General features: G+C 35.7%; 1 protein-coding gene across 1 annotated transcript; it reads right to left on the bottom strand.

The window, feature by feature from the left end:
- Positions 1-392: 392 nt before the first annotated feature.
- Positions 393-10,431, bottom strand: LOC134839683 (uncharacterized). Its single transcript, XM_063855305.1, has 6 exons — positions 10,331-10,431; positions 9,557-9,665; positions 8,353-8,510; positions 7,470-7,597; positions 1,595-1,765; positions 393-515 (listed from the first exon to the last, which is right to left on the bottom strand). Exons 1-6 carry the CDS (start codon positions 10,365-10,367, stop codon positions 393-395), a joined length of 726 nt encoding a protein of 241 aa, XP_063711375.1. The 5' UTR covers positions 10,368-10,431.
- Between the last annotated feature and the right edge of the window lie 2,537 nt (positions 10,432-12,968).

Below are 12,968 nucleotides of genomic sequence, written 5' to 3'. Positions count from 1 at the left end.
CTATGATCTTACTTTTGTCAATAGTGTCGTCATTTCCTTCAAAAATATCAACAAATAGAGTTAAACGCTTCATGATAAGATTTTTTTTATCTTCGAGTAAAATTTACGTTATGTTAATATTGGCCAGGAACAATTGTTTTTAGAGTAGTTCCCAACAGAAAAAAATTTAATTAGAAGATGCTGAGATGCTCAATGGTTTGCGAGTGTTTACTTCGTCAACCACCTCACTGCTCAGTGCAAACGGCAAAATAACATCATCTCTGTCAAATTTGAAAGAACTTATCCAAAGTTTTTTACTTGATTCATATAAAAAAACATCATCAGGCGATTTGATCTAATCTATCACTTCAATTTTAGGTTTTTGATTTTTTAGTTTAGAATTCTGGGTTATGTTAAATGGGTATCCAGGGTGGATTTTGTCTTGCCCTTCCCCCACAAATCCAGGGTTGCGCCGTACATATGTAGTAATTCTTGAACCAGGAGAAGTTGAAGTACATCAGATCAATGTTGTAAACCTGAAAAAAAACATCCCTTAACTTTGAAGCCATTTAAAAATTGATCAAATCAGTCCAGAACAGAACCTCATCTAGTTTTTTTTAATAGATAATTTACAAAAAGTTATCAGCGTTTTATCAGCGAACAAAACAATGGATGCATGCCGTTTCGACAAAGCAAAACTAGATTTTAAATAGCCATTGTAAGGAAACTTTTGTTATGGAAATTGCATTGCTAGGAAATTGTTCATCATAGATTGCCAAATTTTGTTTCTCAAGTCTTGGTGTTTTTCCCTTTTTGGCATATGCTATGAGCAGGGGCGGAACTAAGATTTTCTCGAGAGGGGGCGGATTTTCAAAACAAATTTCTGAGCTCTCCCAAATCACTTATAAAGACCCCATTATGACCAAATTTTCTGCGGCGCAGGTAAATTTTTGATAAAAAAGACAGGCCAAAAAAGGAGTTTATAGGCACTTTTTGGAAAATAATAATAAAAAAAAATTGCGTTTTTTTGGCGCGCACTCCCCTCTCAAAAATAATATATTTTGCGTCCAAGGCTCCTTTAGAAAAATTTAAGGGTCCGCCAGCCAAAATTAGATATCTGCAAATAGTACAAAGGGGGAAGGAACCCTTTGGGTCGGCAGGGGTCGACTGTCAGAAGGAAGCGAGGTCCGTAACCCCACCGCTTCACCCCCTCCCCTAAATCAAATGGCTGCTATGACCTCTGCTGAAGATGAGGGATCAAGTAACTATCTCTCTTTTAAACAGACAAAGTTAAAATCGCCTCCCCCTCCTCCCTCAATTTTGAATATCATTTTGATTAAAAATTATAACTACGTTGGATCGAGGTTGCCTATCACTGTCTTTAATGTACTCGATTCTGATTGACCGATAAATCCAATCTAGAATCAAACCGGGTTGACCTCTATAAACTATATGGGAACAACTAGTCATGCGAGTTTTTAATGTATGAAATGTCAAGGTCTGTAGTATGTGAATTGTATGACTAGCAACTTTTGTCAACCCTCTTTTGTCAACCCTGTGATGTTATGACCCTCTCCGATGCTAACTTGATTCAAAAAGAGTAATTGCAACTTACCATCCGTCCTTCCCTTTCTCTCTCGGGAAAGATAATAGGGAAGTTGAATGAGTCATAATTAGGGTTGAATGTCTCCCTTATTCCAGTTTCGTCCTCGTATACCAATCGACCCGATCCGAACCCAATAGAAACCACTGTTTTCCCACACGCTTCTATGTCCTCATTAACCACCTGAAAATAAACAGCTCTTCAGTATATAAAGAGGCAAGCAGATATTCCTGAGATGTTTAATTTAGTGTACGGTTTTTGAATAGTGATTTGCTCTCATCTTTAGAAGGTTTTTAATCTCTGCTGTTTTTGCTGTTCATGTAAAACCACTTTGGAAAGTCGCTGTCTGAGGGAAATAAATATCCAAAAAGAGCTAGCAAGTTATGTTCGATCATTTGAGTAACAGAAAAAAGGTATTTGTGTCTAGTAAAAGTTTTGACTGAAAAACTGGACCACTCTGAAGTAATACTACGGCTTAAGGGACGCTGAATTTTCTCAATCTCAGCAAAAGTGGCTCAAAGAGTAATAGGATCCATAAAAAGCAAAAGTGCCTGAAAGAGTTATGTAGGATTCATCCCCGTACCCAGGGGATTTTCTGTGCAAGATCTAAAATTCTTTATTTCAGATCTTGATAAGAATTTTACAAATTTCAGATCTGAAATTTGGATCTGAAATGGAAATTTTTAGATTTAAAATAACCTTGAAAAACTAAATTTCAGATCTGAAATCAGATCTGCGAAATCCTTTGTTAAATTATAATTTATACATTTCGAGCAAAAAAAAATGGAATTTTTATTTTTTGATGTTTCTGCAATACACAATTATGTTTAGATTAACTAGCGGTCAGAAAAACATACGAACATTATCACAAACAGTTTTTTTTTCGAACTAAATTTCCTGTTCAATTGTGTTAAAAAGTTTCAAAAACTGTTAGAAGACCTGTAAAATATTTGATTTGCATGCGCTACTTATGCGTTTCCAATGATTATCTCATGCTTGGGGGAATATTCTTCCGGCAGTCTCCAATTTGAGACTTTGCTGAGTGCCTTATAGTAGCTAGCAGAAGCTGAAAATATGACAAATAGCAACAATTGTGTCCAAATCAGTGATTTTTCAGATCTGAAATAACCAAGAAAAACTAAATTTCAGATCTGAAATTAGATCTGAATTAGGTTTTTTCAGATCTGAAATAACCAAGAAAAAAAAATTTCAGAGCTGAATTTAGATCTGAATTAGATTTTTTCAGATCTGAAATAACCAAGAAAAAAAAATTTCAGAGCTGAATTTAAATCTGAAATAACCAATCCTTAAAGAATACAAGCGTTATTTAAACATTTCACAACCTATTTCAGATCTGAAAAAGATTATTTCAGATCTGTTTTAGAAAATTTACTGGCTACGGGTCCGCACTGGGGTTCCAGGGATAAAATTCTACTTTTGAAAAGTTTATTGTCAGTTTCTGAGAAAAAAATCTTTTAAAATCGACTTATAAAGAACTGTATTGCTATTATAATATGAAAAAAAAATCCGATCTTAAAGAAAAATTATTAAAAAACACTGAAAATAAGTAGTAATCGTTTTAACCTGCACTGACAAACTTGATATTGAAATTGATTTAAAGCGATTTTTATACAGATTATATACTATTTAGATGTCGATTTATGATAGCCCATTTAAACACGTATACTGATCTAGAATTGGTTAAATGGATTTCTATTCTAGAAAAAAAATCAGTTTTTTTTTGCATAAAAAGGGATTTAAATAGATTTTCGCAAGGTACTGGAACTCATCAAAGTTTCAATAAATCTGATGTAACTTAACTATTCTTTTTGTTTCGAAGCTTGAGCAATTTTGTGTGCTCAAGAACGTCTCCATCAGATCTGCAGAGAATAAGAGTCACTCGGTAAGATTTTTTACCTCAAACTATTGCGTTTAAGGGATTTTCTTTCAAATTGTGCAATGCTAAGGGTTCCCCCGGTAATGAGAAATAAAACTCTGCAACATTTTTCAAATTTCATATTCAATATCAACAACGTTCTAGGCTCAATTTTGTTAAGCAAATAAACTATGAGGATAACTAATATCTATTTTTTGCGACTTAAATGAACTCATATGTTTTGAGTTTTTTAATAGCATACTATTAAAAAACTCAAAATATATGAGTTCATTTAAGTCGCAAAAAATAGATATTAATTATCCTCATAGTTTATTTCGAGGTCTCGAAATATGTAAGTTCATTTAAGTTGCAAAAAATTAGATAATAGTTATCCTCATAGTTTATTTCCAGTACATCAAAACCAAATGTCAATTAAAAAGCAAACGTTAAATTTTTCTTTCCTCTGTTTCTCTATTGCTTAGTAGTCTAAAAAATTTGAATATTATTTGTTTAAAATATATTTATATTGAGTATAAAAAAGTCGTCAAAAACTAATTTGAATCGATTAAAATCAATTTCATTGTTAGTAAAATTCGTAGGGAAATGAAACTAAAAAAAAACAAAAAAATGATTAAACTTAAATTAGAATGAATTCTAATTGATTTTAAGCTACATTTTTTGGATCAAAAAAAATCAATTTTAAAGTTGGTTACTTAATGCTTTACTAGATTAGTTTTTGTTACTAGGTTGTTGGGCTCGGAAAATAAATTTCCAGCAAATGGTCTGGGTTAAACGTTGTTGGGGAGGGGAAAATTAGAAGTATTACTTTGGCAGAACATTTAGGAAAAAAACAAAATGATTACAATGAAAACCTTGGGTTTTAATAAGCTGTGATTTAGGGTGCCTCAACAGTTGCTTCAAATTGGATTGAGGGTAAACTAATTAATTCAATTAATAATTGGTATTTAATATTCAATGAAAAAGTTAATAAAGGACAAACTTGATTACATAAAAATAGAGAAACAACATTTTTTTTTCAGTTTTCAGTTTTCTTTTTTCAGTTCTATCTCTTCAGGGTTGAATTTCATATGCAGAGCCAGGGCTGGTCCTTGCACATGATTGATTTTCTGAACCAATCTAAAGTGATGAACTGGAAATACTCCTGGGCCAACCAGGTGCTATGGCCAGCCAAACGGTAAAACAGAATATTAGGAGGGTAACGGGAACCAGTCTCCCCCATAAGCCTCAATTTTCCCCGAGCTCCAAACCCGACAGCCGTTATTACATTCCCACAAAATCCGTCATACTCGGCCTAAATTACAAAGAGGAGCCTTTTCAAGGTAGACTATATGTGGACTCGTATCAACCTCTTTATAAGTTTTCCTGATAGGAGGTCCTTGAGGTGTTTTCGTTCCGACCATTGAAATTAGGAGGATCTTTGCAATCGCGTGTGTTTTGATTTTTTTTCCACGCAAAGTCAGGTACCACTAGCTACCACTAATAATCATCGGAATGATTCGAATGATATATCATATTGAAGCGAAAACCCTTTCAGTCGCGATTCGAATGATGTTAAAAATTTTCCCAGTGTTGAGAAAACGCTCGTTATATGGAAATTTAGTAACGCGCGTTATATGGAAATTTACTTTTTTCTATATTTTAAGATAAACAAACTTGATTCTACTTAATAGAAAACTAGTTTTGGATGTTTCATTAAGTGCTCAAAAGTTTTCTAAAAAGAATTATTATTGTGCAAAAAATTGACATTTAATTTTAGTTTTTTTTCATGTGTTTTTTGTTTTTCTGTTTTGTGGAGACAAATGTCGTCGATCATGCCTAATTCAACTTTTTCTTTGCCATCGTATAGTTATCGAATCACTCTAAAAACGACACTAATAAAAAAAAACATTTTTAAAGGGTCAAGGTCGTGGTACTCGCTCAGCAACCGGCTATCCTTGTTAGTGATTGAGTCTTATTTCTGGTGGGATAAATAAACGTTTTTTTTTCATGATTCATCTTCCTCATTAAATGTTTCTTGTTTTAATCGATCGTCGGCTGAAGAGACAGGCGTCTGGGTCTCTCTAATAAATTTGATGATTCGTGCAACTTCGCTTGATCCTTGATACATTTTAGGTAATTTTTCATCGTCAAAAATCTTTAATTAATTTTACCAACGGTTTGTGTCAACGAGAACTACTGTTCACGAAAACAACCGGTAAAATAAAAAATTATATATTTTTATTTTTTGTTCTACACCTGTAGCGGATTTAGGAAGTGAGCGGGTGTGAGGGAGGGCCCACGCTTCTTTTTTCCCTTTTTTACCCAACGAATCCCCTGTGATTCTATTTTACGACATCCATTATTAGCTGACAGATCCTCGAATTTTTCTGAAGGTGTCATTGACGCTAGTATATAATGATTCTAAGATGGAGGAGTGCGTTGTAAAATAAACAAGACTATTAGGTCAAAACCTTAGAAAAAAAGCCAGAACGTAGTTTTTGGCACTCAGTAAATGAACTCAGATCCAGAGGGAGCATGATGCGATTACTGAACAACAAAAGATCAGAGAGCAGAGAACTAAATTTGCCCAACAAATCGAAATTTAACGTAGAACAAACTAATACATGTTTTTATGTTTGAATTCCCTGGCCACTTCCCAGACTGAGGCACGCGTCTCATGATTCGACCGAAAATGATGTCAGTTTTTGACTTTTTTCGACTTTACGGACATTGCTCGACTTTGCTCGACTTTATTGGACACTGTTCGACATTGAACTAATTTGTTCGGCTTTATTGGACATTGTCTGACCTTGAGCGAATTAATCGAACCCTAATAACTTGCGACGAAAATCGGACATCAGTTGACCATTTTTGCGGAATCAGGTGTCAAAAACCTCAGTCTGGGCAGCAGCAAAACATACAACTCGGTTAGTTTTGCAATTAATTATACAATTTGCATCTGTTTACAGTCTTGGAAGCAAAAAACAGTCCGACTAAAAATCACCTCTGAACCTGCTCCTCATTCGACCCAATGCGATTAGTGATTGACCTTGTTCGACTAATGATTCGACCCTGTTCGACCCGTGATTCGACCCTGTTCGACCCATGATTCGACCCCGTTCGACCCATGATTCGACCCTGTTCAATTCATGATTCGACCCTGTGCGACCCATGATTCAGAGATATGGTAATTTTATTTTAATTTAGGGTTTTAAAGCCTAAAAATCTAAGTAAAAAATTTAAGTTTTTTATAATGAACTCGACACTGAGAAAACATTTAGGAATTATGAGTCCCTACTACAAGTGCCCTAACACTCGGTCCATTCCAATGATAATTTGAGGTACCTTATTTTGCGTTAAAAAAATAAATTACACCCGAATACAAAGCTCTCCATTTTTCATTCGTCGGAACACGTACTTGCCCACATTAATTGTACAAATTGATTCTCAATTTTTGAAATCGAGTTCAACGAGTAATTTAAGTATCTAACTAAATATGTTAGTAGGTTCCAAAAACCAAATCCGGATTCCATATACAGTTTGAGGATTCCATTTACATTTTGCTGATTCTACTTACAGTTGCGGACTGACATACCAGACACATGTATTAGTACTTCTTTATGAATTGCACATAGTGAAATTCGGCTGCTTTTGAAGCAACTTTGACTAATAAAACGTCGTGAAGTCCAAACGAGCAAAATTATCAAAGAAAATGGGCCGTAATGCGGATTCCGTGACAAATAAATTTTAGCCTGTTGAGGATTCCGCTTACAACTCACAAAATAAACCGTTTGGCCTTGTAATGTCACATTACATTCTATCCGCTGGCTGCTCTTAACAAAAAATCAACCATTAATTTTTGTAGAAAAACAATGTTTTTTTAAATAGCATCCAAAATATTTCAATGTTTTTGAAAATAGTTCATTCAGATCCAAAATACTTCATTTTTTGACTAAAAAATGTAGTTTTGCCGGGCAAAATAGTTTTTAGAGCTTTTAGAGCCTGTGGTACCTTGATGTAATTGAGGTGTTTGTGTTCGGAGGAGTAGTCTAGGAGTCTCTCGTTGTACTCGGAGGGGGAGAGACCTCTGCGTCTTCCATGCTTCTCATACATGTTCAGTTGCCACCCACAACAACCCCCTAACCAAAACAAAAAAAAATCAAGTGAATATATTTCAAATTTTTTGAAGTTAACATAGTTTATCCAAGAGGAAAAGAACCAACATGCGAGCTGTTCACTCTTAACCTACAAGACCCAAACTAGGCATTAAAATTTTCTCAACAAAATCTTCCAATGTCAACGAATATCTCTAATACTAATTTTTGTAAGAACTACATCAACTCCAACGTGGCTATTAGATCTTCAATTTCAAAGGTTATCTTCAACTATTAAATAGTGATAGATTAGCAACGAAGTTAAAAATAAATAAATCAATCAAATCACCCGTATGAATGACGTTTGAGATAAATATAAAATAAGAACACCCATTAAGATTGCTCAAAAGCAAAAATACTTGATTGCTTCGCTACTTAAGTCCAAGTTCATGTATTAAGTTTTATCGGACAATCATCTAAAATGATATTTCAGTCTCTCAACATAACTGCGGTCGTTAAAATAAGTTCTCGGAATTCAAATTTTTGTCAGGGTTTTTGACTTCTATGCAACGACGTACAAAAGGCTTCATTATGGCAAATCGTACTCATATTTGACAGTTATATAAATAAATGATTTTGGCATCTGCATTTGCGTGCGAAAAAAATGAAATTTTTTTTTGGATACCCTTGTCCGGTAAAAACAAATCCGGCATGCGAAAAATATAATTTTAGAAGCCAATACAAGTTGGTGATGTGAAAACTGCTGTATTGCCGCCTATAGTGGGAACAAAAACACTTACCTGGATTTGTAGAGTTGAGTGAAAACCAGTTGATTTCTTTGTATGTCCTGTTTGCCATAGTAGTGAACTCTTCATGGTCAGACCTCGCATCAATGTTCCTTCTAGGTCTTCCACCGTCATAGGAATCATTCAGGTAGCCATAAAGGCAATAATGATCGCTGTAACATTTTTATGGAGATAGTTACAAATTCATCGTTATATGCTCCAATACACAACAGATTTAAGTTGCATAAATTAATTGTTAGGAAGAAGCTTTTTGCGCACAAACATTTACCGGATGAGTGTATCAGAAAAAAATGCTTGGCATTTTTTTACGTTTTTTGTTATAATTTGTTCCGACCATTAAAACTGGGGATGAATTTTTGTATTCGGGTGCGTTTAATTTGTTATTTTCGTTTCCACGCAAAATTACGTACCACAAGTCATCATCGCAATAAGTCCCGTAATATTATCATAATAAAATCCTTTCAGTCCTTAAAAATTATCCAAAATATTGTGTTTTTGACTTTGTCTAATTTCGAGCAAAAAAGCGAGCAAGCAGGCGTCTTATAAAACGATAAGCCGGGTGATCATTTTCAATCCCTAAAAATTTAGTTTTAATAAAGCAAGATCATTTTACTCATTTTTTAAACTCGATCTTGGAAACAAAAAATTTCAAAAACTCAAAAAATTATGCAAAAAAAAGTTCAAAAAAGTTAGAGAAAATAATTGATTATTTTTAAATGTTTCTTGTCCTTTTCAAAGCGCAAACTGTTTTTCAATAAGTCTATTTCACTATGACTATCGAATATGCCGAAGTTCTAGGCTTTATAAAAGTTTTTTTTAAGAGTATGGTCGAAACATTCTGTGCTACTTGTACAGCTACGGACTATCCTATATATAGTACTTATCAACTTATTTTCATTTTATATAGTACTTATCAACTTATTTTCATTTTATATAGTACTTATCAACTTATTTTCATTTTATATAGTACTTATCAACTTATTTTCATTTTATATAGTACTTATCAACTTATTTTTATTTGTAAAACTTTTTTTAATCTCAAGCTTTTTATCAAAACTAAGTTTGTTTTTTTTCCAGACTAGTTCGTCCGGTCTTTACTGATTTCTACAATTGAGCGTTTGTTCTTTACCAAACAAATGCTCAATAATAATTCTTTAATAAGTCGATTGAAGTCGTGTTTTGGGGTGACTTTCTGTACCTGAAGAGTGCGCACTTCCGGCTGAGTTCGTTGCTGTGGTGGGGAAGAACAAATACGAGGGACTCCCAGTTTGAGGCGACCATCACTGCCTGTTGCTTCGGAAGCAGAGCTGAAAAAAAAATCGATATGATGAAGAGAAAAATAAGATTCGACGGCGCCAGATAATGCGTGTTCAAAAAGTGGTGGTTCTTTGACATCAATTGGACTTTAATACTTTAGTATCTGGAGATATCTAATTTTTCACTTAAAAAGCCATCCGGTTTCCGAACATGGAGTTCCTTAACAAGGAGCAGCGTACCGAAGTCTTTGGTGTTGATAGCGCGATAGTCGAAAACGTACCCAAAATTCGAAAAATACTAAGCATAAAATTATACCAAATACAGGTTGTCCTTTCTACGAAGCAGGGGCTAGGATTTTCTTGAGGAGGAGGGCGGATTTTCAAAAAAGACCTTGTTTCGGCCGAACTTTGTGCGCTGCATGCAAAACTTTGAAAAAACTGGCCAAAAAGGCGTTTTTAGGCTTTTTTTGAAAAACTTTGACCAATTTTGACGCGCTACCTACCCCTTCATTATTAATAAAACATTTTAGGCTCCGTCACGAAAAATAGATATCTCAAAATATAACGAAGGGGGGACCCTTTGGGTCGGCAGAGGGTCGAACAACTCCGCCCCCCCCCTAAATCCGCCGCCCGACGAAGTTTTGAGATCTTACGCAATTTTACCAAACATCAGGAAAAAAAGCAATTATTAAGTACATCAGGAAAGATCATCTTACACAGAAGAATAATAGTCGATGACAATAGTAGCAACATTTCAGTCTTATAAACTTATAAACTATTAAAATTCAACTGAATATCAATCGTTGAGTTGTTTCAACAGTTCACAGTCTAACAAAAATTAAGTACATATCAAGAATGTTTTCACTTGAATCAAACACTGTTTGCAAATATGATCTCCATATAAACACTCACTCCTTTATCAATCGGCGTTCAGGCGCTCGAGGTTTCGAATGTTAAAAAACACTACCAATAGCAGCTTACTCTGATTAACGCATTACAGAAACAACAAAGACGTATCAAGGCAAATATCCTGAATGTTCGCACTGCCCTTTAAATATTTTGAACTAGATTTGGTTGTAAGCTCTGATCAAAATTTTCTAAAGAGCATGAAAAAAAATCATTTTTTCCCATTTTTGAAAAACTTTCCCCCGCATGCAATACAAGTGTCTTTTTACATATTCCGCCCGAATTCTCAATTCTGCAATTTAATTTTTAGAAATATTAAGAGAGAACATGATCGCATTGATTGGTTTGCTTAATACAAAAAAAACGACCTTTGTTCTTCCACCGATTTCTAACAAAGAATTTTGAGCAGATGCGAAGGTCGTCATTTCTTTTCTGGAGTATTTTCTGAGTTTGTTTTGTCTGGGTATAGCTCTTCAGCTTATTGGAAAAAGTTTTGAGTCGTTCACCAAACCTTCTATAGTTTTCGCCAATTCGGCTTAATATCGACTTAAAGTCGACTTTAAATGTCGACAATGTCGACTTAAAGTTATGAAGAAAACATTTTAAGATGGCGCTTGTGCGCCTAATCTCCGTAAAAAAAATGAAGTCAAATAGTTTGAATTAAACGAGAGAATTTACCGGCAAAAACTCTCGGAAACTCATCATAAATTCGGTCGAGCATAACATCATGTTTCGGTACAACATCATCTTGTTTCGGTACAACTTTTTTTGTATGTATTTGGCGCAAGCTAGCCACAAGAACCGGTCGGTAATGTCCTTGAGACAAGTTGCTCTTTTTTGCGGTCAGTCTTAATCAAGGCTGAACCGAATTAGAACCAAAAAACAGTAAAAAACGGTCGAATGGGGCTATAGCCCCTCGGGTCTACTTGTTTTAAGGTCTGCGTATGGGAGACTCGAATCCAGTTGACCGGCGTGAGAGCCTTGTCCCTAGGCCGCTCGGTCTGTGCTTATGGTTGTTACATTTTGGTCCAATCATATTCAAGCTTGTGTTTGGTTTATATATATATATATATATATATATATATATATATATATATATATATATATATATATATATATATATATATATATGCATTTATACTCTCGCTTACATTTGCGTTGCAACATCCTCCCCCCCCCCCCCTTGAAGAAGGAAGAACCGGAGCGAGCTTATTAGTCAGCCGAGTGACTTCACGGGTTGCGGTCTTAACAAGGGCGGATCGAGCGCAACAGTCCTGTCCGTAGTTTAACTTGACGATTCGGGCGAGAGAGTAGTGCCCACGCGGACTATAGGGCTCAATCACCCACACGAGATCGCCTGTCTTAGGAGTGGAGTCAGAATTAGTGTGCCACTTGACACGCTTATTCAGTGAGGGAACATATTCTCGAAGCCAACGAGACCAAATCGCGTTAGCATATGACTGCGCTCGCACGTACATTTTCTTGTGATCGAAGTACTCCCGAGGTAAAAGCGAAGGAAAGCTTGTGGCATGTTGTCCAAGCAAAAAGCGGTTTGGGGTTAACGCTTCTAACTCACGTGAATCAGTACAAACGGTTGTGATTGGCCTCGAATTCAAAGCCTGCTCAACTAAGCAGAGTGTTGTTCCTAACACTTTTTCGGTGACTCGCCTACTGCCTAGTATATCGTAAAGCACGCGCTTCACGCTTCGGACAAGGTGCTCCCAGGAGCCGCCATGATGGGGTGCGCCTGGCGGGTTAAATTTCCAAGTAGCATCTTTTTGTGCAAAAATGGTCGGAACCATGCCATTGCAGCTCTTGGTGCAAGCAAGTAGTTCCTTTTCCGCACCAACGAAGTTCCGTTATCCGACCAGATCGTGCTTGGTGTACCACGACCTGCAATGAATCGTTCAATGCCCATGACACAAGAACTAGTGTCCAGGGATGGTACAATCTCCAGCTGTACAGCCCTGGTGGTGAGGCAAGTGAAAAAAAATCCCCATCTTTTTTCAGTGTTTCTGCAAACCGGAACGTAAAGCGGTCCAAAGTAATCCACACCCGTATGATTAAAGGGTGGTTGCTTATATCCGAGACGTCGGAGAGGTAAATCGGACATAATTGGCTGGATGGTACTTGCTTTGCGTTTACGGCATGTTACACATTGACTTTCGATAGACCGAAGTAGTCGACGCAACCCAAGTATTGCATATATTATATTTAAAACGAAGCGCATGTAATCTAAACCTTGATGAAAATAATAATGATGGAGGTTACTAGCCAACAAACGAACTAGGGTATGTCGGGCGTCGAGTAATATTGGGTGCTTAGTATCAAACTCGGTATCCATTAAGCTCACGATCCGTCCTGTGGAACGAATGATACCAGCGGGACCGATAAACGGAGATTATGTGGCAATTTTACTATTATTCTTAACATTTTATTCTTATTCTT

This window comes from Symsagittifera roscoffensis, chromosome 2 (genome assembly GCF_963678635.1).
Source record: "Symsagittifera roscoffensis chromosome 2, txSymRosc1.1, whole genome shotgun sequence".
Taxonomy (NCBI): domain Eukaryota; kingdom Metazoa; phylum Xenacoelomorpha; order Acoela; family Convolutidae; genus Symsagittifera; species Symsagittifera roscoffensis.
Note: the sequence above shows the minus strand (reverse complement) of the source record. Positions and strands in the feature narration are given on the sequence as shown.